Genomic DNA, 27672 nt, shown 5'->3' with positions numbered 1-27672 from the left:
GAGAGGGCCACAGCTGTGCCTCCTTGTCTCCTATGATGGAGGACTGGGCGGGGCCTCTCACCCAGGGGCCTCTCGGATTCTGAGTCACGGACCTGCTGTCCACTCAGGGAGCATTTGTGCTGAGGTCAGCTAAGGGGCTGAGCTGTTAACAGGGTGGCTTTGGGGTTGGAAAGGAGTGGGGAGTCCCGGGGAGCCCCTGGGTGGGTGGTTTTACCTTTATCTCTGGGTCCCTCATCAGAAAAATACACCATTGTGGTGGGAACCTTGAGCTGTCTATGTCTGCGTGACCTGGGATCAGAGGCCAAGGCCGGTCCACCCCTGGGGAGCCTCTGTCTTTCCCAGCCCTGCCCTCCCACTGTGCGCCTGCCGGAGGGTCACTCTACCTCTCTGCGCTTCTCCTCACTCCCAGAGAGCCGACAGCCCTTCCTAAGAGGCTTGTGCTAAGTTTTAATGTGTTTATGGGAGCCCTACCCAGCGTGCCCCATCCATCTGCCCCGGGGAGCATCTGCATCCAGATTCACCTTCGCCTTCAGAGGCAAATCAAAATGCCCCACCTGCCTTTGAGGACCCCCGATGTGGAGCCCCCGGGGGTCTTTCCAAGCCTGGTCTCCTGTTCCCATCTTCGGGGTGGGCTCCTCTGCCCGCCCCCACTCACCACTTCCTCCTTCAGGATTCCCCGCTCCCAGAAGGGCCTGCATGCCCCCCTCACCCGGGGTTCTCTGCAGGAGGCCGGGGGGCCTTCCGTTTTCCTAACACCTGGGCTCTTGTTGAGGGCGGTTGTCCGTTTTGTCCATTGCCCCAAAGTAGCTAACCCTGGACTCGGTGCCTTTCGAGATTTTGTTTTCACGTCTCCAAGGCGCCTTTTGTGGGCAGTGTAGACAAAAGGTGCTCATCATGAAATGAGGCCACGAAGTCCTGCCCTCAGGGGACCTCGGGAGCCTGGACGAGGACCCAGAACCAGGCGAGGAGGAGCTCAGGGGCGGGAATCCATTCATCCCGCTGGAAGGAAGGTGTGGGCAGACAGCCCACCGGCAGGCCGGGGGGTCCGGGCAGCAGGCACGTGCCCATGACGGGGACCCGCCAGTGAACAGCATGTTCTCGGCATGTCTGATGGCAGGCAAGCCGTGCCCAGAGATTCTGGGTCTGCGCGAGGCCACGCTGGCCAGGAACACGGGTCCGAGCCGAGCTTCGGGAGGGGTGCCCCTGGGAAAAGCAGGCCCAGGGTGAGTCCAGATAAGGGCTCCCCACCTGGGGCTCTGGAGGCAGAGTAGCCTGGTTTCCTTGGCCAAAAAAGGGGCTTGGAAGGTAGGACTCTGCCGTTGTCCACACGGCTTCTTCCTCTTACTAGACATCAGGGTGGGCTCTCGGGGCATCGCGTGCAAGCCCCTGGCCACAGGGTCCCTGGCAGAGGCTGGGGAGAAGCCCCCGGGGAGATGTGGGCCGGCAGTGTAAACAGGGGTGAGGGACCTGTGCGCCTTCGGGGATGGGCCCTCTGAAGGAGCCTGCGTCCTTTCTCGGGCCGTACTTGACTGTGTAAATATTTTTCTTAGGAGTAAAGAGAGAGCCTGCATTCATGGGCTCGATCTCACTTGAAAGAACTGAGAAGTATCTGTTTAGGCATAAAAGCTGAAAACAGTGTCCAAGGCGCCTTTCAAAAAAATCCATTTTTGTAGCTCAATCACAGCCAAGCCGATTTTTTTTAATGCAAAAAATAAATAAATATTGCCCCGCTCCCAGTTGAGAGCTCGAGAGTTTGTGTCAACACGGCCGGAGCCTTTGTGCTGGGAGCCAGGGTGGCGCTGGTGACGGACTGCCCTTCCCCGTCCCGGCTCAGGCCCACCCGGGCCGCCCGCCTGCGGGGGTGCCCTGTTCCAGGAGGGTCCTGGTCGGAAGGGATGCCATGTGCTGCGTCCCGCAGATCTGTTCCTCCAGAGCAGAAGCTGGGATCAGGGACAGGGACTTGGACACAGGCCCCCCGCTCAGCGGCTCCATGATCTCTGCCTGTTCCAACGCTGGAGCCTCCGCTTCCCTCCTGGAAAGCCAGGTGCCGAGGGGCAGGCCGCCACACCGTGGGTGCCACGAGAAACGCCTGCTGCTCCCCTCACTGCATCACCTCTGCGACCAGGACCTCAGGGCAGCGCGTAGGCCGGGGGGAGCGGTGCTCGCGCGGTAGGTCTTTGATGTGGACAGAAAACCAAGGCTTAGAATTGCCCTTTAAAAGTCCAGTCTTCCCGGGAAGGGAGGCCCCACAGGTGAGGCTGTGGGCATCCCCGGCCGAGAACGGGATGAGTGTGAAACGTGGCTGTCCCGAGAGTGCTGATCATCGGCTTCTCAGGCCCATTCAGAGGGCTCTGTTCGGTTGGGCACAAACCCTCCCAAGAGGGCAGGTGGCACTGAGTCCAGCAGCTGACCGCGAAGGGGTCGCCAGCTTCCTCCTTGACCTGTCTGCCCAGGCTGTGTCTCCGGCAGGAGCCCGAGCCCCTGGTCCCCTCGAGGTCATCAGAGGGAGGACAGTGTGGAGAGGGGTCTCCACCAACCACCTGGGCCCTGGCCTGCCCCCACGGCACAATCCAGTGCCATGACCCCCACCCATGGCAGCTCCTTCCAGGGGAGGGGCCTAGGAATCAACTTCAAGCCACTCCAGACCCAGCCCCACACCGTTGTGTGGAGAACACCAACACCAACAAGGGAGAAAAAGGTTGGAGGGCGTCTGGCTCAAGGGCCAGGAGTGGGAGGTCAGTAAATGAGAGTGCTGGGGGTCGTCTCAGGCCCCAGGCCAGGCAGGGGGACCTTCACCGGCTTCTTTCTGGTTTTGAAGGCCAGGGCTCCATCGGGGCTCCCTCCTGTGGGCATGGTTTCAGATACTTCAATAACAGTATTTTGAAGGGAAAGAAGCCTTCTGGGATCCATTTGTGACACCGACCAGAAAGCTTAGCCCCCCTCGGGGGACACGCCAGAACTCCAGAGCTGTGAGCGTATGAGATGTCTGTGTGTCTACTCTCGGCTGACTTTCTGGAGAACAGAGGGTATTTATTTTAAGAGTCAAAAAAGATGTTTTGACCAACCCCACTTAGCTCAATCCTGGCACGGAGACCCGGGAGAGAAGAGAAATGCCGGAGGTCAAACCTCCCCTTTTTTGGCTAAAATGCTTAATCAAAACACACCTAATACTTATGCTGGGGTGTGGAGGTGGGGTCGGGAGCAGCCCCTGCTACTGCCAACAGCCGACGGGCCGGCAACGCGCGCGCGGAGGCTCAGCTAGCAAAATAAAGAGGTTTTTCAGCAAAGCGGCAGCCTTGGCGGGAAGGCCTGGGCTGAGAGGCTCCAGGAGGGGTGCGTCCGGTGGGTTCTCACCCAAGGTCAGTGGTGGGTGAATAGCCGATGATGATGAGGGTGCCTGCCAAGGCGGGCTGTTAAACAGGGCAGGTAGAGAGAAGCTGCTGGAACGGGCCTCCCAGAACCAGACTCAGACCTCCGCTCTGAGAGGGGCAGTCCTGTCTTCGAAGTCCTGCAGGGCTTCTTCCCTCTCTGCATGACGTGAAGGGGTGGGGGCCTCCTCCGGGTCACCTGTGGTCCTGCGGCTGGGCTTCCAGGTGGCCACACTGCAGCCGGCATGGGGCCGAGGACCCGGCTGGGGACTGGTGCAAGACCCTGGGCCCACCCAGCCCTGCTCTGCATGGATGCGCTCCGGTCCGTCTGGGCTCTCGCTCCGTGTGCCATGCATAGCAACCTGACCTATTAGGGACAGTGTGGTCTGAATGCCTGTCTCCATGTCCCCATCTGACCACAGACTCCTGGATAGGTGGCCACCATCTCTGAGCCGGTGCACAGACCTCAAGGGACTCTTCCCAGAATGCAGAGAAGACCCTCGAGGCTGTGTGACAGGTGGATTTCCTGGGATGCTCCATCCCGTTTGGCCACTCTTAGCCTCAGACGAAAGGCAGGGGTTCTGGCCACCCTCCGCCCAAGGCTTGTGGAACATGGTGGTCCTGGACAGAGGCTGGCTGTGTAAGGGACAACGAAGCTCTGGGGAGTGAGGCTGCACCCCACCTGCAAGGTGTGATGGAGAATGGCCAGGCTCTCCTCGGAAAGGCTCTCCTGCTGGTGTTTGATGCAGTGCTTCTGGTTGAACCAGGAGTGGCCCATGCTGGTCAGGGCCAGCTGGTCAGGTGCCTCAGATGCTGGTCAGGGAGCCCACGGGACCGAGACTCCCACACTGCGGGCACATGGTCCGTGCCACCTTCAGAGACAGAGGCTGCCATGCACTGTCTGGGGGCCGGAGCCGCGGGCCCCCAGCTGCCTCTCTCTGCAGGCTGGGCCTCTGCCCTGGACACTCCCCACTGGGGAGCAGGGAGGACAGAAGATCAGGGCCACCCTCCTGTGGGCTGACAGAGCGGCTTCCTTGTCTTCCCCGGAGCTCTCCATGACCTACCGCCTGGGAGAAGAGAGCTGGGTGTCGGGCCTGAGCTCCCAGCAACACACCCTCTTCCTCACCAGGAAGCAGACAGGGCCTCCTTGCTAATGTCCAACCAGAGGGCAGCCAATGCCCACTTGCAGCCCCGCCCCCGCCTCTGGGGCCAGGATGGGTGTGCGAGGGGGGAGCTGTGAGTCGGCCCTGGCCCCCGGGAACACCACATTGCTGATGGGGCCTCGGCATCCATCTGCTGCTGGAGGCTCAGCTGCAGCATGAACCACAAGGAAGCACCCCAACTTTCTTCTGTACTCTAGGGGAGCCCCAGGGCCGTGCCCTGGGCTGGAGCCAAACTAGGCGGGATTCCACCCAAAATCGAGCTCAGGGCTTTGCCTTCAGCACAGCCTCGGGTGCCTCAGGCAGGCCACAGCCCTCCGAGCCTCTGTCGCCTTCCAGAAGCCTGAAGTCAGCGCTCGGGCTGCAGGTTAGAAACGTGCGCGGACTCTGCGCAGGGGCGGATGCAAGCTGGAGAAGGCCAGCTTGCAAACGGATCCTCAACGAGAGTCGCGTGCTGGCCTTGACAGAGGCAGCACGCTCTCCCTGTCTTTGCGGGGCGACCGCAAGGTGTCTGCACCTCAGTCCAGAGGGGACACGGCTCGGGGCTCAGGAGCTCCTAGGAACGGGCACGGGGCGCTCTCCTCCCATGGTCGTGGGCGGTGCCCCGGGCACTACACTCCTCAAAAACTTAAAGCGCAGTGTTGTCCTTCTGGATCAAGCTGCCCCGTCCATGAGGGGCAGGTCCTTCCGGTCCCAGGGACCCCGTAACCCAAGCATGAGCCTCCCGTCCTGCTGGCTGACCGTGTCCGGGCGCAGGCCTGGGCAGCCCCTCGCGGGAGGGTAGACCCCATCTCTGGCCTTTGGGCGTCGGTGAGCACGGCCCCTTTCTGGAAGCCACAGCTCGGCTGAGATCCAGGCGGTCGGCCTCGTTCTCTCTTCCCCTCTGCCAGTCGACCGAGCCACCGACCAGCATTCCTGGCTCTGGATTCGGAGTGGAGAGCAGACACACGAGAGAGTAGAAACACAGGCCCTGCTGCTGGCCAGACTCGGCCCCCAGCATCGGGGTTGACCTCCCACGGGCCCCTCCAGCCCGGCCCGCGGATGACCTGGCTCCTCGCGGATGCCCCGGGAGGCCTCCACGGTCTCCGTGGTGCTCACCTTCTCTGACTCGTTCCTTTCGTACTTATGACCACCTTCCAAACCACAATTTCAGAATCTATTAGAAGAAACATAAAATCCCCAACTGTTTAGAATTCTCAACATTTAAAAGTATGACTTATTGTTGTTACAGCTGAGCCGGGCAGACGTGCGCCCAGGCCCCTCACCCGACCTGCGTGGGCATGGCAGGGCACTCTGCACTCCTGGCTGGTAATTTGGAAGAGCGATAGTGTAATTTTAAGGGGAGGGCAAATAAAACCCCTGGATTTGACACCATTTCTCGTGTTGTTTTTTCAAATATTAGTTTCCAACTCGGTTTCTATTCTTATGGAAACGATGTTACAATTTATATATGTGTCTATGCCCGGCATTTGTGATCCAGAGGGGGAAATCCCATTTATACAGCTAATTTGTCAGTTTGCTTAGCTTAGAAAGCACTCTGGGACCCGTCCCTGAAATGCCGTCTCTCTGGAGGGCAGCTCGGTGGTTTTTAAGAGGAGTCACCAGGCAGGCGAAATTCTACAGCTCTGCAAAGCCGAGCTGAGAAAAGCCCCGAGTCAGAATTGTCGGGTGGGAGAAAGACCCAGAACGGCTGGTACTTTCTCTCCTCGCTAACCCGAGCCCGTGTTGGCGGCAGAGGGAAGGGCCGGAGCTCCTGGCACAGCCGTAGGAGCCCCCCGCCGCGGCTGGAGGGGCCGGTCATCACTGGCCACCCTAGGGTGCTTCTGTGCCGCGGGCACTGCTGGGCTCTGCCTTCGCCTGATTTCCTTTGAGAAGCTTCCTCCAAAAACCACATCCACTTCCCAGAGGCCTGGGATAAAGAGCAAGTTAGCATGCTGCCCCCTCTGCTCTGCCCCAGGAGAAGCAGCGGAGAGATGGGGTCCAGGCTCAGCCCCGCCAGCCCACCTCCGCCCTCTGCCCCTGCCTCCTCCACTGCGGCTCCCTGTGCGGTGAATCGGGCTGCTCAGCCCGGCTTTGCCTCCCCAGGTAGACTGCAAGCCCCACGCGGGCTGCACGGTGCCCAAAGCCCTCCCGCTCACCCTGCAGGGCGGCGTGGCTCACAGGCAGGGTCAGAGGGCACAGGGAGAGAGGCTGTTGCCCGTCTCAGAATGCCTTCCCGCCCCTCTTGGACGGTTTTTGGTAATATGTGTGGCTTCCCTTAAGGACCAGGGTGAGCTGCTCAGAGCGGCTCCTGCCCCACAAGGAACCAGCTGTCTTCCCGGGGAGCCGGCGTCCAGGAGGGGTCCTTGGTGTTCTCAGCAAACGAGGAGACACCGCTGGGATAAAGGACCCGACTTCCCAACAGAGCACTGTCTTCCGTGTTGTGGAGAAGCCACGAGGTCTCACCCTTGTCATTTCCGAGAACATTGGCTCTGCCCCACGGTTTACAGCCTGAGGACGGCATCTTGTTCGCCAGACACTAACCTCCCCTTTCACAATTGTTTTGCAGCACATGCTGACCGATACAGAAGTGTCGTCCCAGGAGGGCTGCATCCAAAAGGTAGGAGAGCTGATCCCACACCTTCTGCCTCGCCGTGGCCCGCGTGCGGTCCTGAGCTCGCGTGCGCGCGGCCAGGTCCATGGCACGGCCCGCCGTTGGTGAGCGATGCGTTGTGTGGTGGAGCGCGCGCACAGGACAGGGGTTCTGATGACGTTAGGACGGATGCTGGTTTGCAGTGTGTCAGCAGGTAGGGGGTCACTGCCCTGAACCAACCCTAACTCCTGAGAACGGGGAGAGTCTCCCCCGTGGGAATGCTCAGGCCACGCAGACGCAGGAAAATTAAATAAACACAGGTCATGTTTGTTTAACCATCTCCACTGGATACTCACATGAAAAGAATACGGAGAGCGGGGGGAAAACCACAATTGGCTGCAAATTCCACAAAGCCCGAGCTGTACTCAGCCTCCAAAGAGGGCTCGGGCGGGGCGTGAATAAGCAGCCGATCAGGTGAAAGGAAAAGTGTCCACGTGGGCGTTGTCTCCTGCCCTCCTGGCGGGTGACGGAGACTCGCAAACATTAGCTGTACAAGATCCAGAAAGTAAACTAGGCCCCGAAGAAAAACCCAATAAACGGAGGGGCCCAGAAGCGGTTCGTCAGCGCTCAGCGCCCACCCGGTCCGGGCACCCACGCACACGCACAAACGCAGGGCACACGCACACCCACGCTCAGCACAGTAGCTGAACCCCTCTTTGGCATTTCCATAGAATTAGGACAGTGCTATCTCTCGTGCTCGCCTCAAAGCAACTCCCAGGCGAGGCAGAGAGGGGCACCCACCGAGGATGCCCAGACGGCGTCCCGATGCCTGGGCCCTGGGTTGGCTCCCTTTCAGCATCGCGGGATGTATGCTTGCAGGGACGGTCAGCCTCTGCTGGGGGAGCCCGAGGTGCATCTCAGGTGTTCCCCGCGCCCGGCTTGATGGTCTGAGCCGAGGACTCTGGGTAGAGCGCTCTGTAAGGGGGGCACCTGCCCCTTCTCGCCAGGTCCAACCCCACAAATACTGATTTTGGAGAAAACCCTGTGAAGGGAGGCATTTTCTGACTCTGCAGGGACTTCCTGAAGGAGCTCTGGCTAGGGGTGATCTTTTAGCTCATTCTCGCCCATAACCCATGGTCTGCGTCTGGCCGGTGCCCGCCTGTCCCAGCCCCACTGCCAGGGCAGCCTGAAGCCTTTCTCCCTTAAAACATGACATCCCGGGGCGCCTGGGTGGCTCAGTTGGTTAAGCGGCTGCCTTCGGCTCAGGTCATGGTCCTGGAGTCCCGGGATTGAGTCCCGCATCGGGCTCCCTGCTCGGCAGGGAGCCTGCTTCTCCCTCTGACCCTCCCCCTCTCATGCTCTCTATCTCATTCTCTCTCAAAAAAAAAAAAAAACATGACATCCCTCCCAACAGCCCCCTTTCCCTCCTCCTGCCTCTGGGAACAAACCCGGACTTCCCTAAAGGACGCAAGGTAGCAAGAGATTTCAAACAGCTTTCCCATATTTCAAAGAATTGAAGTCTTTCCTGTCCCCCCGAAAAAGGCCCCGCAGTCAAGTCCAGTGTCTTAACCTCTAGAGAGAACACGGAATCTTCATTTTTCTCACTATGAACAAGCAGATGAGCAGGTGACACGGGTGGGACTTGCCCCGACGGTGGGGTGAACTGGTGGGAGGTTAGAGGTGACATATTTATGGTGGGACGAGCAGTCGGTTGTCTGGTGTGGATACAAGGGTCGAGGCAGAAGCCAAAAAAGTTAATTCTAAATGTGAAGATGATGACGAGGCGGGGCTGGATACTTTTGAGCCATGACGATATGCGCCCGGGGAGAACCCCAGTCAGCACGTCCACTCTGCTCCAGGAGCACCACGGCCCCTGATGTGCCTTTTCCTTTTCTAAACCGTCAGCCCATCGGGCCCTGGCTGACCTGGTCAGAGGGCTTTCCTGAGAGCTGCTCAGGGGATGGGTGGACGGTGCCACGCCGACAGAGACCCGCACACAATGCTTGGTGCAGGCATCCCCTCAAACACAAAGCCTTGTAAGGCCCGGCGGAGCGGTCTGAGGTTCCCTCTCTGCACAGAATCCGAACTGACCCGATGCCCATGGCAGCTGGACACTCAGGGGTCCCAGGCGCCAGAGCAAAGGGGGCCTTGGCGGCCGGCCGGCCATTTGGAAAGAGGCCTCCTGACTCCCAGCCCGGCACCTCTGCCTCCTACCACCCCGAAGGCCCCTGTTGCATGGGGAGGCTGCAGGCCGCAAGGGGGCTCCTCCCACGTCCTCACGCACACCCCTCCCCACACCAAGAGGCCACTGCACAGCCCTCAGCCATCCACTGAATTCTGGGATTTTTCCAGCCTTGTGCGGAACTTAGACATTATCAGCATTTGGGGCATTCAGTGTGACGAGATGGGTGCCCAGGGTCAGATTGGTGGGATGATCAAAACCTAACAATGGTGCTTAGCTCTGGACCCATCGGGTGACGGTTCCATGCCCAGACAATCCGGGAGGGAGGGAGACAGGAGCGAAAATGCAAAGCCAAATGGGTTCATGCCCTGAGGCTGGAAAATGAGTAAATGTTCGTTTGACCTTCCTTCCAAAAAGCAGGTCCCACCTTACCAATGTCTGTGTTACTTACAGCTGTGGAGGTCTATGCGCGCACACACACACATTACAGGCTATGACCACACGTCTCGGCGTGCTGTTTTAAGGACACATTGAGTGAATTCCTTGGCAAGAGGATGTAGACCCCATTTATCAGTTTTGTGGTTTGGGGGTTTTGCGTCTGGCTGAACTGGGCCTCTCCTCCCCCACTCGTTTGGGAGCCTTACAATACCGTGGGCAATCGCGGGGGGGCTGTGGGTAGGTCACTTGACATCTCCAGCTCGTCATTCGGTCTTGAGGATGATGATACTTCCTGATCTTTATGTGCATCAGTGAAGTGCAACAAAAGGTAATTAATGCAATCAGTGGTTTGACAGAGTTGCAGAAAATGTGCTATTTTGTGGGGAAGTCCCGGTTATAAATTCTAAGCATTAGCGAGCCAGGTTGCTGGATGCGCCCGCGGAATCCCTCTGTCGGGGCGCAGACAGGAGACCAGGCCCCGGCCCAGGGAGGTGGGATTCGAACCCAGGCGCGGGCGGCGGGGCCTGCGGTGCAGGGCAGGGCTCCCCTGGGAGTGACAGCGGCCACAACCTGTGAGCCGCGCCAGGCTCGGCCCCGCCCCTCAGGTCCCGGGACCCGCATCCCCGCCGCGGTGCCCCTCCGTGGGGCGGGGGTCGCCTGCATCCCTCCGTCCCGACCCGCGTGCTGTGTCCCCCGCAGTCCCACACCCCTCTCCATCCCCTGCGCCCGCGTTCTTCCACCGCCCACGGCCCCCCGCGCAGCCAGCGAGGCGCGCAGCCCAGAGCTTTGGTGCTGGTGAGATGGGGACCCGTGCTCTCCGCCGCCGCCCGGCGCCCTCGCCATCCCTGCGCCATCCCTGCAACCGCCCCGGTGTGCGCTCTGGGCGCGGAGCCCCTGCTGCCCGCGAAGTCACTTTGACTGCGGGTCTGCAGGTCGGGCTTCGTGGCCTCTTCCAGCGTCGGCGCCCGGACCTCTGGGACTGCTCCCTCCGACGGACTCTATTTCGTCTGTTTACTTAGAGGGAAAGCCCGGGGCTCCTGCAGAGCAAACATCTGCGGGAGATAATCTAGCGAGTTGTCCATCCATCACTCGGGTCGCCCGGCTCCCTGGAGAGTCCGCTGGAGCCTGTAATAAAAAGGCCCAACGAAGAGGCTTTGGGGACGAATAAAGAGCCGTGTTAAGGGCCCGCTGAAAATGGATGGAAGACATTATTAAGGCTCAATGGCCGTCTTATCAAAATCCAATAGGATAGACATTTGGCAAAAGGCTTAAATTTATTCTTTGACTTTCTGGAGGGCTTGAATTTATCCGTTAACAAGAGTGTAGTCCACCCGGGGAGATGGTATCAGCTAAAAGAATTTTGATTTAATCTCTCTGGTGATATGAAAAGGGGACACGCAAGCCCCCGGCCGCCTTCCCTTTGTCCCACTTTATCTTGTTTTCTTTGACCATCTTGAAAAGGAAGGACGTGTTAATACGGTACAACTGGGGGGAAAAGCAAACAAAAGGAAGTGACCTTTTCCTTTTTTTATTTTTATTTTTTCTTCTCCTCCCCTCCTCTGTCTGCCCCCACCCCGCCAAAACTCAGGGATTTGCATCAGTAGGGCTAGGACCGGAAGGAGAAAGGTGCCACCCAGCCGGCGCTCTGGGGGGCAGGGGGCCGAGGGGTGCACGGGGAGTCCGAAGGAAAGAAAGCTAATGAAGTCTGGTGCTGGAAGAGGGAGCCTGATGGCTCCATAAATCTCTCCCCCATCATTACATGCAAAATGCTACAGGTCATAAAAGCCATCCGATAGCCCAGCCTGGCACTGTCCACAGAGGGTGATTGATTGATAATCATTATAATTTGTGAAATGATTATTTGGATGTTAGGACCGTGGTCTGCACCAATGGGCTGTTGTGTGTGCGTGTGATCCGTAGCCTGGCCCCGGTGAGATGCCTCTGCTCATCGGGGTCCCTCCCGGGGTGGTGGGGGTGCTGGGTGCTGTGGCCAGGGAAGGCTGGCCAGGGAGTCCAGGAAGACAACTCTTCAAGCTGCAAGAAGGTGGGAGTGGAGACCACAGGCAGCTGCTAAGTGTGTTCTGTGCCCGCACACCCCGAGGTTAAGCCAGGCTGTGACTCTGGCATTTGGCGGGCCTGGGTCCTGGCCTGGCCGGGCCGTGGAAGTTCAGCACAGCGCCGCATAGCCAGGTCCTGCTGTGCAGTGCTGCATTCTGGAGTCTGTGGTTCTGGTGTTGCCCTGGAGGTGGCTGGGGGCCCCGGGGAGGGTGGTGGAGGGACAACCGATGTGGCTGGACCTCTTAAGAAGGGGAGGTCCAAAAATGCAGAAGCCCCAGCAAGAAGTGCTGGTGGGCACACGCGGGGTTCCCGCTGGTCTTAGTCGGGCAGGAGGCTTCGCCGGGTCCTTCTCATGCTTTGCCTGTGCCAGGAAGGATGGTTTTAGCAGCCCTTTCCTTTTTCCTCTTCCCCTCCCAGCCAGCAACATTCAGGTGCCACCAACACCCTATAACTCACTCGCATTTTACCTGCAAAGACGCTTTATTACCCCCCAAAAATCACACCGGAGACCCCAGCCCTCAGAACCCTGCAATCACAATTAATAATTTGCATGTGGGATCGGTTATGTCTTTATGAAATCAAAGTGTGTTTAGCTACCACGGAGACAGCCCCGAGTTGATTTTGATAATCTGGGGCTGAATAGACTTGCTCGGATGCAGTAAGCCCCGGACAAAAGGCTGGGCAGTGGCTGAAAGCCCTCTGACGGCACGTCTCCCTCTCCTTTGTTCGGGGGCTGCTGATAAAAGAACCAGGAGTCCATTAATTCAGTGAATGAACATATAGTAAAGTCAGTGCCTCTTGAGAACAATAATGTTGAGGTCAGCTTCGGTTGCCATGGAAACTAAGTACTCCTAAGAAGTTTGCATCCCTGATTTTGCTGAATCAAAGGCTGCAAAGCGGAGAGGTGTAGGGGGCCGCGACCAGAAAGTTGGAGAGCGCCGCCTCCGCTGGTCCCCTTCCCGAGAAGGTGCAGGCCTCGGCCCCGGGGCTCAGGGGCCGCCGCCCGCCCGCCGCCCTGCCTCGAGTCTGGCTTCCGGCCTCCCCGCCCACCCCTCCCGGGAGGCCTCTGATTTCACAACTGTGACGCTTATCTGAAGAGGCCGCTTAGGTGTGACTTCGGTGGCTCCAGTCCCCCGGGGCAGAGTCAGGCCCAAGGGAGGGGCACAGCCTGGAGGCTCGGACTCTGACCTCCGGCCACCTTGAAGCTCCTGAACTTGTCCCTGGGGGGTGGCGGGCAGTGGCCCTGGGGCCCCTTCCCGCCCTGATAAGGGTGATTAATGGGCCAATAGTGGCAGCGACGGGGAGCTACGGGGCAGCTGCAGGCTGGGGGAGCGACGTTATAAACATAAACTTTCTGCATTTTCAGGCCCCTAAATTGAGTTGATTCCACTTTCCCCGCCCTTGCCCCATCCTGAGGATCCCCGAAACCGGCTTGAAGGGTCAGATCAGCTGGGCAAGGTGCAGATGGTTTATCACCTGCCCGCTGGGGGAGCGGTGAGTCCGGAAGGCCGGCTCTGGGCCTGGGGCTGCTGGGGTGCGGCGGCTGCCAGCAGGCCGTGGAGGACCCGCTGCTCCCACAGACCCGCCCAGGCCCAAGAGCCACACCTGGGGAGAGGGGACAGAGAGTTTAATTTCTCCCTTTTTTTGCAACTGAGAAAGCAATGAGCTGGCTTTTCTTTCTCTCCCTGGAGCACCTCCTGAGAATCGGCCCCTGAAAGGCTTCTGGGCTGCAGTTTGGGGCCCCGGGGAGGGAGCGTGGAGGCCCCCTCAGGGTCCTCCAGCAGCTGTGGGCAGGGCTTGTGAGAGCAGGTGACTTGGGGGCCCTCTCTGGGGTCAGGCCCCTCCCCCCAGCCGCCCTGCTGACACTTTCTGCCCAAACTTAAATCTCAAAGGCAGAGAAAACATCACCAGTTTCATAGGACAGACTCAGAAATGGAAAACACGCCTTACCCCGCAAGGTAAACAAAGGAATTTCTCCTTTTGGCTGGAGACCCAGGGAGGCTGGGCCGGGTCCGGTGCCCCTCCCAGCCCACCCCAACCCTCTAAGCCTGGTTCTGCCTGGACGTGGTGGCCCTTGGCCTTGAGCGTGGCCTCCTGCATTTCCGGCTCCTCCTCTGCGGCTGGAGAGCTAATCCGTCTCCAGTGCCCGACTTGGTCCCGGGCGTTCAGTGGGGTAACAAGATAGTGATTGGGCACAGCTCTGGGCACCGGGGCCTGCTTACTGGAGGTTGGGGGTGCGACTGCTGTGGCCGGTGCGGGGACGAGGGGGCGGAGGGGCCCCGGGTGGACACCGGCCAGGGACGGAGGGTGTCAGGCCTCTCTGGGGACGCCTGCAGTGGGTCAGAGCACACAGGCAAGGGGCGTCCGCCGCAGGGCCCTCCTGGAAACCGCGCAGAACCTCGGGGCGTCCAAGGGGGCTCTCAGGGGAGGGTGCTAGGAAAGATCGTTTGGAGGACGCCTCTCTCACCGGGTAATGAAGCGGATTTATTATCTACATTACTGGCTTTATAGGAGCCAGATGGTGGTGTCAGTAAAGTCCGTAATCTTCAGGGGGGTGCAATAGTGAGTTAATTAAATTGTGCCTCACTATTAGGAGAGAAAAATGTATCAGCTCTGAGGCCTCTTCAGCGTCTTCTGCTGTAAACCCACAGACACACACCTCCGCAAAGCCCGCATCACTGGCTTGGGGGTGCTGCTCTCAGAGGAGAAACCCCGGGGCTCACCTCCGCTCCGAAAGCCCCACCATCATCCATCAGTGTGATGATCATCGTTCTGAGAATAAGGCAGACCTCTGGTTTTACACAAACAGAGATACCGAGGTGGCTGGTCCCTCTCAGGGTAAAAGAGAGCGGAGTGAGAGATGCTGGGAGTGCTTGGGGCTCCCTCCCTCTGCCCGGTCACTGCCACTCTGCCCCCTTCTCTCTCGTGCTGAGCACCCCAGGCCTCGAGGGAGGCCTGGCTCCAGAGTCCCCTCAGATGCTGTTCCCTGGGGAGGGCTTGGGGGCCAGGCTACACGGGTGCCCCTCGCCAGAGCCCAGGACCCCACCCCGTCCGAGCGCAGGCCTGTGGGAGGCCTTGGGGAAGCCTCTCAACTTGATACGGGATGACAGGGCCTGGATGTGGGGGTCTCTGCGGCCTGCCCAGGGGCGGAAGCTCTCAGCCAGGGAAGGCTGTGTCCCACACACCCCATCCACGAGGCCACCTGCCGTCTGAGCAAGTGGGCGTCTACGCTGGGCTTGCGGAGCGGACAGGCCCACCGGCATCCCGGCTGGCCCGTTCACCATCTTCCCTGAGCCGTGGCTCTGGCTTCCTGTGCCGGCGAGGATGTGGGTGTGGTGGTCCTGGGTGTGGGGTGGGGGAGCCTCTAGCCTCCGCCCTGCCTCCCACAGCAGCTTCGACGAGGCTCACGTTGCTGTTGGGCTGACCACGCGCTGAGCCTTGGGGGAGGGCCCGGGGCCAGGAGGAGGGTGGGAGGGAAGGAGAGCAGGCAGGTGCGGGAGGCTGAACTTGTCCCTGCGAGGGGGTCCTCTGTCACTGTCATTTATAGAATGCCTACCATTAACCAGCCACTTGATGTCCATCGGCTCACTTACCCCGCATCACCCCAGACAGGTGTTCTTGTCCCCACTTCACTGAGCAGGAAACTAAGGCACCGATAATTTAAGTCACTTGACTAGGCCACACGATTCAGCAGAGAGGCGTTTTCAACACCAGCCAACAAGACTCTGAAGCAAGTGTCCTCGAGTACCGGGCGCGAGCATATGCTCCGAGCATTCCCCCAGCCTTGCTCCCCGGACAGAGAGTCCGAGCTCGCCCACACATTCAGAGTTCAGATGGCGCTAAGTCGTCAAGTTCCGAGAAAGCTGAGTCAGAGAGGGGCTGCGCTCGTTGGAAGTACATGTATCAGTCAGCTGTTGCCACGATAATGCCGTGTAACAAGCCATCTCCAAACTCGGTGGCTTAAACCATACTTGCTGGTTCTCACGGACACGCGTGCAAGTTGGCTGGTCCGGGCTGGGCTCAGCTGGGTGTGGTTTGCTCCGGACGTCCGTCGGCCTCGTGGACCCGGGGGCTACATGGGGCGTGTGGTTGTCATGGCGATGGCAGAAGAAGAGGCGGGCACCCACAGTCATTGTGGGACCGACGCTCTGAAGGAGTACGTTCCCCCCGCATCCCCCACAGCCGGCAGCACAGGGCGGGAGGAGGTGCCGCTCATGGCGGGGATGCGGTCGTAGAGCAGAGGGCGTGGAGGAGGGGACGCCAGCGCATTCTATTGTGGTGGGCTGCCCGTAGGAGGAGGCACTGGAGCTGACACATGGCCAGTTCCCAGGTGCAAGCTAAAGCGGGGAGAGTCACTTGACGTGTGCGGATAGAGAACAGAGTCCATGCGAAGCGAATGCACTGTGAGCATGCAGGAAAAGACAAGGACGCCTCGCTGGCACACGTCCCCTGCCTCGCCGGCTTCCGGGGTCTCTGAGATACACGCGGCCCAGAGGGACGGGCCCCCTTCCCCGGAGGGGCTCTGGTCTGCGGTCTAGAGTTGCCAGGGAGAAGCAATGCCAGTCTGTCTTAGGGGTTGTCCCGGGTCCCTTTGCTGGGAGGGATTCAGGAGACCCCATAGGGAGGGGGACTAGGGTGGCAGAGGGTAAACCACCGCAGGCCAGCCCCGGGGCCAAGAGAGGCATTTGGACAACCTCCCACTAAACAGAGGGCTTCGCTGTCCGGCCACATGAGGAACCATAAGTACTTAGGACCAAGTGACCAAAGCCAATCTGAGAAGGCTACACACTCTGTGATTCTGGCTCCATGATGTTCCGGAAAAGGCAAAGCCACGGAGACGGTAAAATGATCCGTGGCTCCCAGGGATGGGGGGAGGCAGGGGCGAGCAGGTGGAGCTCAGAGATTTGTAGGTCAGTGGAGCTCTTCTGTGTGATCCTACATGGTGTCTACACGACCCTGATATTTATCTGGACCCACAAAAAGCACAACTGACCCCAACAGCGAAGCCTGATATTAATCGTGGGCGTCACTTGATGATGGGTCGGTCCTGGCTCATCAGTGGTAAGAAATGACCGCAGGAGCACAAGACATGAGTAACGGGGAAGCTGGGGGGCAGGGGGGATGGGAACTCGTCGTACTTTACACTCACTTTCCTATAAAACTTAAACTGCTCTAAAAAACAAAGAAGATTCTTTTTTTAGGAACAGGGTTTCGGAAAAGTGGCGTATCACACGCACACACATCTTCTGTGAAGCCTCATACATGTATAAGGACATACATATGGGAAAAGGCTGCACAGGAATAACACAGAAGTGATGATGTTCCTCTTTGCTGTGACATAATGTCTGATGTTTTAAAAGGGAACACCCGTATGGGGTACTTTGCTTATGAAACACGTAGACTTACGTGAAGTGCTCATCCAGTGCCCAGCCCACACCAACACCAGATGGCAAAGGTCGCCACCACCGTGGTGGGTGGTGACGGCCAGACGTGGGCACCGTTCCCGTTTGCTGGATCATAAACCCCCTGTGGTCAGGATTCCCTATCCTGCCTACATGCGGGGCTGCTCACCAAACGTCTGAGCCTCTGCCTTCCGGGACCGTGGTAGCACGGGGCCCTCTGCCCGCCTTGTGGTTGGATGAACCACCTGGCCCTTGGGCATTTCTAGACCCAGCAGCCACTGGCCGGCCTGACAGCCCCCGGAGCTCTCTGCCCTCCAACACTGCGGCCAGACAGTTCTGGAGAGGTCCCAGCAATTACCATAGGCAGAGCCATCCTGTGAATCACACGAGGCATATGGGAGAAACACAGCCATGTGCTATTTGGTTGGGCTTCCTGGTTTGGAGTCTGTCATTGCAGCGTGACCTTGTCACGTACCCATTCAGCAATACTGACCAAGCACCTACAATGTGGAGGTGCTGGAGACACAAACTGGAGTTCCTCGAGGTCTCTATTCTCCTGGGGTTCCTGTCCTTCCGAGACCCCAGTCACCTGTCCTGATGGGCCTCGGCAGCCCTTGTTCCTTGGGGCCCTGGCCCCTGGGGAGAGCCGGCTGCAAAGTTCCAAATCAGAAACCGCTCCTCATGGTGGGGCACCCTTCCAAGACCCTCTTGGGCTGTTTACTCTGTTCATTTCTGGCAGAGGTGAGCCCATCTTGCCATGTTGGCTTGGCCGTGTCCCTGCAGGTTGGTGATTCGAAGGAGTCATTTCTCTGGGCCATTTTTCCTTTTTATCCCCTGTTATATACAGGGGAAATTGTGAGGATAACAAATTGATTTTGGCCAGGAAGAGTGGGATTCTTAATTTAACAGATTCAGGGTGAGTGCACCGTTTTCTTACTTAATAATATTTCCTTCTTTGAATAATACCCTCTTTCGGCACCGGCCTCTTTGTATGCTAACAGGATTCATCATTCCACCTGACGCCCCCTTCCATCAGCCAAGGCTGTGTTGGTGAACGGTTTCTTCTTACCCAGTTAACAAGATGTTTCTCCAGTACAGTGTTGATAAATTAAGTAATAAAAGGCAAGACTTATTATTTTATATTGGAACCTTGCCTCTGTTATTCCTGAGCAATGGCCAAGATTCAGAGTATTAGCCACAGAAATGTTTGCATTGCCGGGGGTGGAAAATCATCACATAAAGAGAGTCTGATGTGGTGTTCATCACGGATCAGCTGAGAGGAAGGAGAGACTCAAAACCAAACAAAAATAATAATAAAAATCCTCTTCCCCAGCCTCACGCTGGGCGCGAGGGGACAGGCGAGCTGGTGCACGTTGGGAGTTGACCTGAGGGTGTCCTGCGTGCTGCAGGCAGGCCGGCACTTTCTCCTAGCTTCCCAAACCTGAGGCTCTGGGTTACCAAGGCCCCGAAAGGGCAGATAATTATCGGAAGAGAATCTGAAGCGTGGGCACCCCAGAGAGCAGCAGAAATAAAGTGAGGAGGAGGAATTTTGAATAGATTTCCTCCCTTTGTATTTCTGTTTTGGATAAGAAATGCAGAGGCAGGAGTAAAGGGGAACTGGCAAGGTAGAGAAAAACATCAAATTAGCCTTCAGGAAGGTCTGGCTTGTCAGGGGCTGTCTTAGGTTGGGAGGAGCTGGGGGGGATGAGAGACATCTTTGTCCCATGTCTGCCAATGTGCCGCCCTCCAGGAGGGAGAACTAGCCCAAAGGGAGGCCTGTGTCTGTCCCCACTCACTCACCCACGAGGAGGGTCAATGCCCACGCAGACCAGAAGGTGCCAGGGTGGGCAGGACAGGCCCGTGCCCAGGGCACGACTGTGTCTGTGTGTGTGACGTCGGGCCATGGTGGGGCCAGGACGCAGGCAGGCAGAGGCCACATCTGCGTGCTCACTGCTGTGCCCCCGAGCCTGGCCGAGGTGACAAGCGTGGGCCCCTCTGGAGCGTGCTGGGTGCCTCACGGCAGCCCTGGGAAACAGATGCTCTTCTTCCCTGGGCTTCAGACAGGTGAAGTCACCCACCTAAGGTCACGCAGACAGTAAGCTGCAACCTTGGCCCCTGTAAAAATGCTCCCAACCCGGACTCTGAAACCTGAGGCTCTGACCAGGGGGCCCCAGCAAGGCGTTTTCACCCTCTGGGATCATCCACTTCCCTAGGTGTCTGAAAATGTGCATTCCCCAAAAGCAGGTGCTAATTTGGGGGCCTCCTCCTGGCCTGGGCTGGTGCCCATCTCCTCTCCCAGGTGGTTTTACTGGTTGGCATGCTGTCCCCAGTCTCTCCTCCTGCTAATGCAACAAATGTCCAGCACCCCAGTCACCTTATTAAACACCCAGGACTTTTCTTTAATAATCACCGTTTGGCCCCCAAAGTGTCACTGTAATACTCCTCAAAGCCCTCACCCCGCTTTGGGTTTCCCACCATGACTCATCCCTCACCTCCTCAGAAGCCCCACACACATGATGTGAGAGCTTTGTGTCTCCCTGCACTTCCCTCCTGGCCCCACTTCTGCCCCGTCACTCACAGGGGGAGACCCTGCCAACAGGACAACACAGCCTTGGGCGTATGCACCCCAGCAAGTGCCCCGCCCTGCTGCTCCCATGGGAGCACCTCCAGAGGTGTTCTGGTTCCTGTGGCTCTGGGGGCCAGACCCCCAAACACAGCTTCGGTGACATTCAGGGTTTGCTCAGCTAACCCCAAGGGTTGCCTTTTTGCTCAGCCTCCACTGAGCTGCTAAGCAGCCATCATGAAGGCCTGTCCATGGCACTCTCTAAGGGCTTGGGAGGTGAGGTCTGGTGGTGGAAAGATCTCAGAAGGCAGAATATTGTCCAAGGGTTTCTTCATTCTCTGGCACCTTGATTTCCTCATCTGCAGAGTGGAGGTAATAATAGCTCCTGCCTCAAAGTTGTGGAGAGTGATGACATTAGATGTTATGCATAGAACACACCCAAAATAGCACCTGGTACAAGCCTCTGACTCCGAGTGAGAGCAAGGTGGTGATGATGGTGATGGTGGTGATGCTGATGGTGATGATGATGGTGGTGATGATGGTGATGATGATGATGATGGTGATGGTGGAATGATAGTGATGATGATGATGATAGTGATGCTGTTGATGATGATGATGATGGTGGTGGTGATGGTGGTGATGATGATAGTGATGATGATGATGATGATGGTGATGGTGATGATGATGGTGATGATGGTGGTGATGGTGGTGATGGTGATGGTGATGATGGTGGTGGTGATGATGGTGATGATGATGGTGATGATGGTGGTGATGGTGGTGATGGTGGTGATGATGATGGTGATGGTGATGATGATGGTGATGATGGAGATGGTGATGGTGATGATGGTGATGGTGATGGTGGTAATGGTGAAGCTGATGGTGATGGTGGGATGATAGTGATGATGATGATGATGATGATAGTGATGCTGTTGATGGTGATGATGGTGGTGGTGATGATGATGATGGTGAAGATGGTGATGATGGTGATGATGAGTGTGGTGATGGTGGTGATGAGCCTTTGAGGTCCCATGCAGACACAATCATTACATGGGGGAGCCAAGAGTCCAGGAGAGGACATCCACAGAGGGATCAGAAGACCCCTGAAACTCCATCTACCATCAGTTGGTGTGACCTGGGGAAGGTCACTTATCCTCCCAGGACCTTGGTTTCTGACCTGGCAACATAGGGCGGACACTCTGTACCCCACTCAAGTTTCTGGTCTGGGAGGAGCCCAGAGATAAGGCCTGGAGCAGTGCACTGGCAGGCACCTCACAAACATGAGGCAGCACTAAAAAAAAAACAACAGGAAGAGACGGAAAGGAAAGTCATAAACGTCCCGCACTTACTGGCCCTCCAACATGACCTCTCACACAGAGAAGCAGGCCGTGGGGAGTTAATAAGAAATACAGGACTTCCTGCAAGATAGCAAGTGAATTGTGAGCCGTGAATTACTTTTTTCCTTTGAAAAATGATGTAGTCGGGTCAAAATATTTTTGCATTTCAAACACTTGAGTTCCTTTGTCCTTGGGGCTGACATGACTTGGTTTCCATGCAGCCTCACAATGCGGGGAAACATCTTTTAACCGCCAGACGGCCCTCCCGATAAGCCCGCCAATTCATAATGTGCGTCCAGAAAGCTGTAGCGGGTGAGAAAGCAGAGGCCTTTGCAAAGTCTATTTACACAGCAGGGAGAAGCCTTTTCACCCCCTAGGTAAACAGGCCGAGCACAGGCTGTTGAGCCCCAGGGTAGGTGAGGACCACACTCCGCACCAGCCGGGCTCCCGGGCAGGCCTGCCTGGGCGCCCCTCCGCCGACACGCCGGGGACTCAGGTCTGCGACAGCACGGCCTGCCCCGTGCACAGGGCATTTCCTTCAGAGCCAGTGTCATCCTCCCAGGACCCAATCCAGAAACGTCCCCCGTGGGGCTGGTTTCTCAGCTGATGGTGGGTCTGGGCTGCAGGCTGTTTGTCTCTTTGGCCAAAGGGAGCCTGTCCTGCTGCCATCCGGGGCCACGAGGGGCGTGATGGGAAGGGGCAGTGCTGTACCCTCTGTCCCCTTTCCTTTCTAAGCCATCTACCCCACCCCCCCAACAGCTGAATTGAAGGCCCCACTGCAGGGTGGTTTCTGGGGGCAAGAATGAGCATGGGATCTGCCTGTGCATGTGGCTAATGTTTTCTTGGGCACTTACACTTGCTACAAAAGACTGGCACAGAGAGGTTAAGTAACCAGCCCAATGTCACACAGCTGTGAGAGGCAGAGCCAGGGTGTGAAGCCAGGTCGTCTGGCTCTGTGCTCCTGAGCAGGAGGACTTGATGCCCCTCAACAAGTGTCTGTTTGCTCACCTGGGTGGGTCCCTGGACTCTGAGGACCCAGGGCTCCCTTCTTCCCCAGAGAGACTCAGCATTATTCTGTTAGCACAGGGGAGTCTGGCGATCAGCACCCCACATGTGAGTTAGTGGCTGCCCACCCAAGGCAGAGCCAGCCAGCTGGGAAAACCAAACCCAGCAGATTACAAGGCGCCCGACAGGCCCACCTAATTAGAGATGACATGGGTCCAAGCCTCCCTAGGCGCCCCCACCCGCCTCAGCTCCTGGGTACCCTGTTCTCAGAACTGGACAAGCAGGCTGGAATGCCATGGAGGGGGTGCTCTCTGCAGGGAAGGGATTCCGTGAAGCCCCTGCAAGCAATGCCCGGGGTGACAACAGCCAGTTGTCGCCGCGGGCTGTAGTGACTGCCATGTGCGGGAGCACTGACCCACCACATACGCCCGTCGGGGACATCAGGCTGCAAGCCGCGGCTGTGAACAGTGAGGTCTTCGCCCGCGGCCCTCGGTGGGCTCTGCCCTTCCGACAACCGGCCACAGACAGGGCTGCCTAAACACAAACATTTCTCTCGCGGTTCTGGGGGCTATGAGTCCAAGAGCAAGACCCCAGCAGAGTCTGTGTCTGGTGAGGACCCTCTTCCTGGTTTGCAGACAGCCGTCTCCTTACGGTGTCCTCAAACAGCAGAGACAGGGAGAGACGAGCAGAGGAGCAAGTTCTCCAGCATCTTTTCTTGTGAGGGTTCTGTTACCATCGTGGGGCCCACCCCCCGGACCTCATCTAAACCTAATCAGCTCCAAAAACCATCACCCTGGGGATTAGGGTTTCAACATATGAATTTGGGGGGGACATAAGCATTCAGTCTATAACATCACCAAAGGGGCAAATAAAGTGCAAATACAAAGTCAGCATGTGAGCAGTTGCAAGTGACCAGAAATGCTGCCGACGGGCTCGGCAGACCTGGGCTGTGGGACAGGGACATAGGCAGGTGTCCCCAGGGCACCTCTGGGGGGCATTGGAGGAGCTCCCTGAGGCCTAGGGGAGTGAGACCTAATGGGACAGAGCCAAGAGCATCGCAGGCAGAGGGCATGCAGCTGAGGCCCCTGAGTGCAGGGGTGGGCAGGGAGGGGGGTATTGTGGAGGGTGCCCGGTGGGGAACAGGGGGTATGGGGAGTCAAGGGTAGGGGTGGGGAGATGGCTGTATCTGGGATACTTCAGAGTGAGAAGCTTCAATAGATGGAAGACGAGAGGACAGCTCCAGGGACCAGGCTGAGGTGCTGCCTGGAGGTGGGAGTGGGCATGCAGACAAGTAGAAACGGACATGTCAGTTTGGTACATCTTACTTCTGAGATGCCCCTTAGACAGATGTGCCAGAAGGACATCAGCTAGGACGATGGATGTGGATTTACAAGCTCGGGAAACCCTGGGGCTGGGGCCACTCCCCAGGGGATGCAAAAGTGGAAGGGGCCAGGCAGGAGCCCGAGCAGCTCTGGTGACTGAGACCAGCGGAGAGGAGGTGGGGGGAGGACATCCCCACCCACCCACTGCCCTCGAGTGGGGCCGTGTGACCATGGCCTGGACAAGAGCGTTTCCCTGAGGGTGGGTGGAGCTCAGCGCAAGCAGGCGGGGAGTGTGGACGGCAAGTTTCCCTGTGAGAACGTGCACGGTGGCCTGTGGTTCAGGGGGACCCGTCTGGGGTTCCTGGGGAAGCCGACCAGAGGCCCTACCAGCGGCCCAGAGCAGGTGGACTGGGGGGCCGAGGCTGGGGGCTGGGGGAGGCGACGGCATGCCATCGGACGGCACAGTACATGTGGGGGTCAGTCTCTGGCGTGGGCCTGGGACCCTCCCGCTCCATGATGCCCTCACCACGGTGGGAGCCCCCACCCCCCTCACTCTTGGCCCGAGGTCCCCATTGTCTTGCGTCCAGCCAGGGAGGCCTGCGGCCCGTCGCTGAGTCAGCGAGCACTGCCGGAGGCTCTAGTCATCATAAATGCATATTTAATAACTGCTTTCCCCTCACTGCTTCAGAAGCTCGGGAATGGGCTTCGCCCTTCAGCTGGTAATGAGAAGTTAATAAAAGTGGGATTTTGTGCAACGCTGGCCCTCTGACATCTTAATCTTTATTAAAGAGACAGAAACTTGCAGGGAACGGCGGGCCTGCCCAGCACAGCCGGACGCCAGGAGAGCCTGCAGGAAATGGCCGGGGGGCGCCGCACCCCCTAATCCCCACAGGACACCGCGCGCGGGGGCCTGCGCCGCCTGCTCCCCTCCGCGGACACGCGCTCCCTGTCCCTCCCGGAGCCGGCGAGAGGCCACGGGCTCATGCGGCAGGGGCTGTGGTGGTGGCCGCTGGCCTTCGGGGGCCACTTCTTTCTCTCTGTTTTCCTTTCTCCTGGAGGTGAAGTCCACAAACATACAATTAACCGTGTTAAAGCGAACACCTCGGGGCGGGTCGTACCGCGTGATGTTGGGCAGCCGTCACCTCTGCCCGGCCCCGGGGCATCTTCACTGGCCTCACAGGGCCCCTGACCGCCCGCGGCCACTCCGAGGCCACCTCCGTGTCCACCTCCGCTCCAGCCCCAGGCGGCCGCAGTCCATGTGCTCTCTCCGTGGCTTCGCCTCCTCGGGCGGCTCCACAGATGGACCCACAGTGCGTGGCCTTTGGGGTCTGGGTGTCCTGGCCACCTCCCAGGCCTGCACTCCACAGCGGGCCTGTCAGGGCTTCCCTCTCCATCCCGCCGTGGGGACCTGCCCCGATTCCTTCACCTGGTCACCCCCTCGTGCACACTGGAGCCCTGCCACCTTCGTTTTCGTGAGCAGCGCTGCCGAAAACCTGTGTGTCCACCGGTCAGTTTGAGTCCCTGTTTGCAATCCTCCAGGACGGACACCCAGCTGTGGACTTGCTGGGTCCTAAGGTGACACTGGGTCTAACTTTCTGAGAAGCCGTCAGACTGTTCCCCCTTCAGACTCTTCCCCCTGGTAGCCTGTTCCCCCATCAGACCGTTCCCCCATCAGACTGTTTCCCCATCATACTGTTACCCCTGTCAGACTGATCCCCCATCAGCCTGTTCCCCTTCAGACTGTTCCCCTTCAGACTGTTCCCTCGTCAGACTGTTCCCCCTGTCAGACTCTTCCCCCATCAGACTTTCCACCCTTCAGACTGTTCCCCTATCAGACTGTTCTCCCCAGCAGACCGTTCCCCCCCGTCAGACTCTTCCCCCGTCAGGCTGTTCTCCCCATCAGACTGTTCCCCCCGTCAGACTGATCCCCCGTCAGCCTGTTCCCCCTGGCAGCCACTCGACATCACCTCCCCAGGTGTCTGTGCTCTTTTGACTCAGAGTTGCTCAAAAACAAGAGTGGGCTTCACAGATTCTCCAAAGGGTTGGCCCCCGTGGCCCCTGGGGGACCTGAGCTTCTGTTCCTCCTGCAAACTGGTAGAGCAGATCACCAACCCCCATCAGTAAGGAGCGGGCACCAAGGCAGAGACCCGGCACGAAGGACCTCGACGCTGGTTCTTGGCCAAGCCAGAAGCGAACATCCCTATAAGGAGGCCGAACTGTAGTTTTAGGTCCTGCTTAGACCGGGGCTGGGATTGCCTGCCGTTTACAGACGATGTGCATGTCTGTGAGCTGACTCACCCTGACCTTAGGATCCAGCAAGCAGGTGCCTACACTCCAGCTGGCCTGGGCCCTCAGCCCTCAGACTGACCGACGTGGCTCCCATTTGCACACATGTGTGAACACACAATGATCAGGCCCTGGGTGCAAGCCCACCAGCCCCAGTGCCAGCCACCTGTGAGCACCTGACCCCAAGGAAGGGCCAGGTGACCCGGCTGTGAACGCAGAATCGGCCCCTCGGGGAGCATCGGGTGAGGTGTGTGCAAGTGTGTTTGTCATCCGCTAACCCACTGAGGGAAGGAGAAGAGCAGAGTCTTTGTCAGTCTCTGAGCAATTAGGATAATTAAAAAATAAAGCTTATTGGGTAAACATGCTCTCAGACTGTGACCCCTTAATTAATGGACTACAGGGAGAAATTACAGCACTGGCAAGATAATTAACGTGTGTGTTCACAAGTGACTGTCAGACGGGCTATCGGGACAGGGTGTCTGAGCTGTGTGGGGCAGGCCCTGGAGGTGAGGAGGCCCCTCCGGGGACATGTGGCTCGCGGGGTCCGCACTTCGTGGTGGGCAGACACTGTGGCCCCAGCTCCCCGGGCAGGTCACAGGAAGCCCAGGTCAGCTCTGGGAACAGAAAACTCCATGGTCCTCCATGGAAACCATGGCCTCCGGGGCACCCACCTTGCTGGTGACAACAGTTGAAAACGGTGTGGGACACCTGTGCCCTCTGAGCTGGGCCCCCCACCCCACCCCCACCCGAGTCCACTGGGGTTGCTAGGATGTCCTAATAGCTTTAGAATGTTAGAGGTGCAGGGCTGTCAGCGATGCCCTGGCCCAGGGCCCCCAGCGCATGCCCTGTGCCTCTAAGGGAAGGGAGATGGGGCGCAGGTTCTACCGTCCACACCGGCCAAACCCAGCTGCTCTGTTGACCTCTCGATTTCGAGGCAGAGAACAGAAGACCCCAGTATGGGTTTCGGGGGGGGTTAGGATAAGGCACAAGGGAAAGGAGAAGCTGGCCATGACCACTAGGATATGCAAAGGTCGAGGCCGACCTTCAGACCATGGAGCAGGTAAGGCAGCGGGTGGAGGACCCTGATGGTCAGGCCTGGGGAGACGATGGCATGGTCTTAGTGCCCGCCTCGAGGGTGCAGGGAGGCAGGGCTGGGGGTGTGGGGGGGAGGCGGTCCTAGTTTCTCAGGCAGCGCGGGACGCCCAGGCCCACATGCAGACCTGGAAGTCTGGAGTCAGAATTAATAAGGCCAATCCTCTCGCATCGGGTATCCGAGGGACTAACAGTACGTTGAAGAGGCTGCCCACCCCCACGACAGCGACACAGAGCCCCGGGGGCGGGGCGAGGGGCCTTCCTGAAGCTGTTGCAGACCCCAGCCAGGTCCCTGGGGTCACTCATGGCCAGGAGAGGCCCTCTGGCTGCCTGCTTACTCAGAGAAGACCCTTCTCTTCCTGGCGGAGCCCCAGGGCTCTCTCGCCTCAGAGAAAAGTGACAAAGGGAAGTTTGGGGTGAAGAATTCACTCCGAAGTCACTGCTGACCAACTCCAGGCCTGGTCCCAGCAGGTACTGAAGGCTCAGCTCAGAACTGCCCCAGGGCCTGGTGACCGGGCCTGCAGACTGTGGGGGACACAGGCCTCGGCCTGCACGAAACTGGGCTATGCCTCTCAGCTCTGGTTCCGGGGCAAGGCCAGGCTGCGCCCCAAGGTCAGCTGGAGGTAGACCTGGGGAGCAGGACAGGCCAAGGACAGCTCTGGCTTCACCTTGGCCGGGGTCAGCCCATCTCTGCCCCTTGGGCACAAGAGGACCCCATGGCCACCAGCCCTTAGGAGCCCTAGGGCACTGGTGTCCCCTTCTCTCCTCAGCTTCCCTGGATCCACCCAGACCTCCCTGCTCTCTCAGACCTCTCCACACCCACGCCACCCTCAGCTGCCTGTCCTGCGGGTGGAAACTGCTTGACAGATCCTCTCCTGGCCCCTGGCCCC

General features: G+C 58.5%; 1 protein-coding gene across 1 annotated transcript in view; it reads left to right on the top strand.

Annotated features, from left to right (window-relative positions):
• PRDM16 (PR/SET domain 16) overlaps positions 1-27672 on the top strand; it is a 302758-nt gene that overhangs the window by 139398 nt on the left and 135688 nt on the right. Inside the window, exon 3 of the mRNA XM_035019032.1 lies at positions 7077-7127. Within this exon, the coding sequence (XP_034874923.1) occupies positions 7077-7127 (51 nt within the window). The remainder of the gene's footprint in view (positions 1-7076; positions 7128-27672) is intronic.

The sequence above is a fragment of the Mirounga leonina genome, unplaced genomic scaffold, assembly GCF_011800145.1.
Source record: "Mirounga leonina isolate KUSES-001 unplaced genomic scaffold, KU_Mleo_1.0 Mir_173, whole genome shotgun sequence".
Classification (NCBI taxonomy): domain Eukaryota; kingdom Metazoa; phylum Chordata; class Mammalia; order Carnivora; family Phocidae; genus Mirounga; species Mirounga leonina.
Note: the sequence above shows the minus strand (reverse complement) of the source record. Positions and strands in the feature narration are given on the sequence as shown.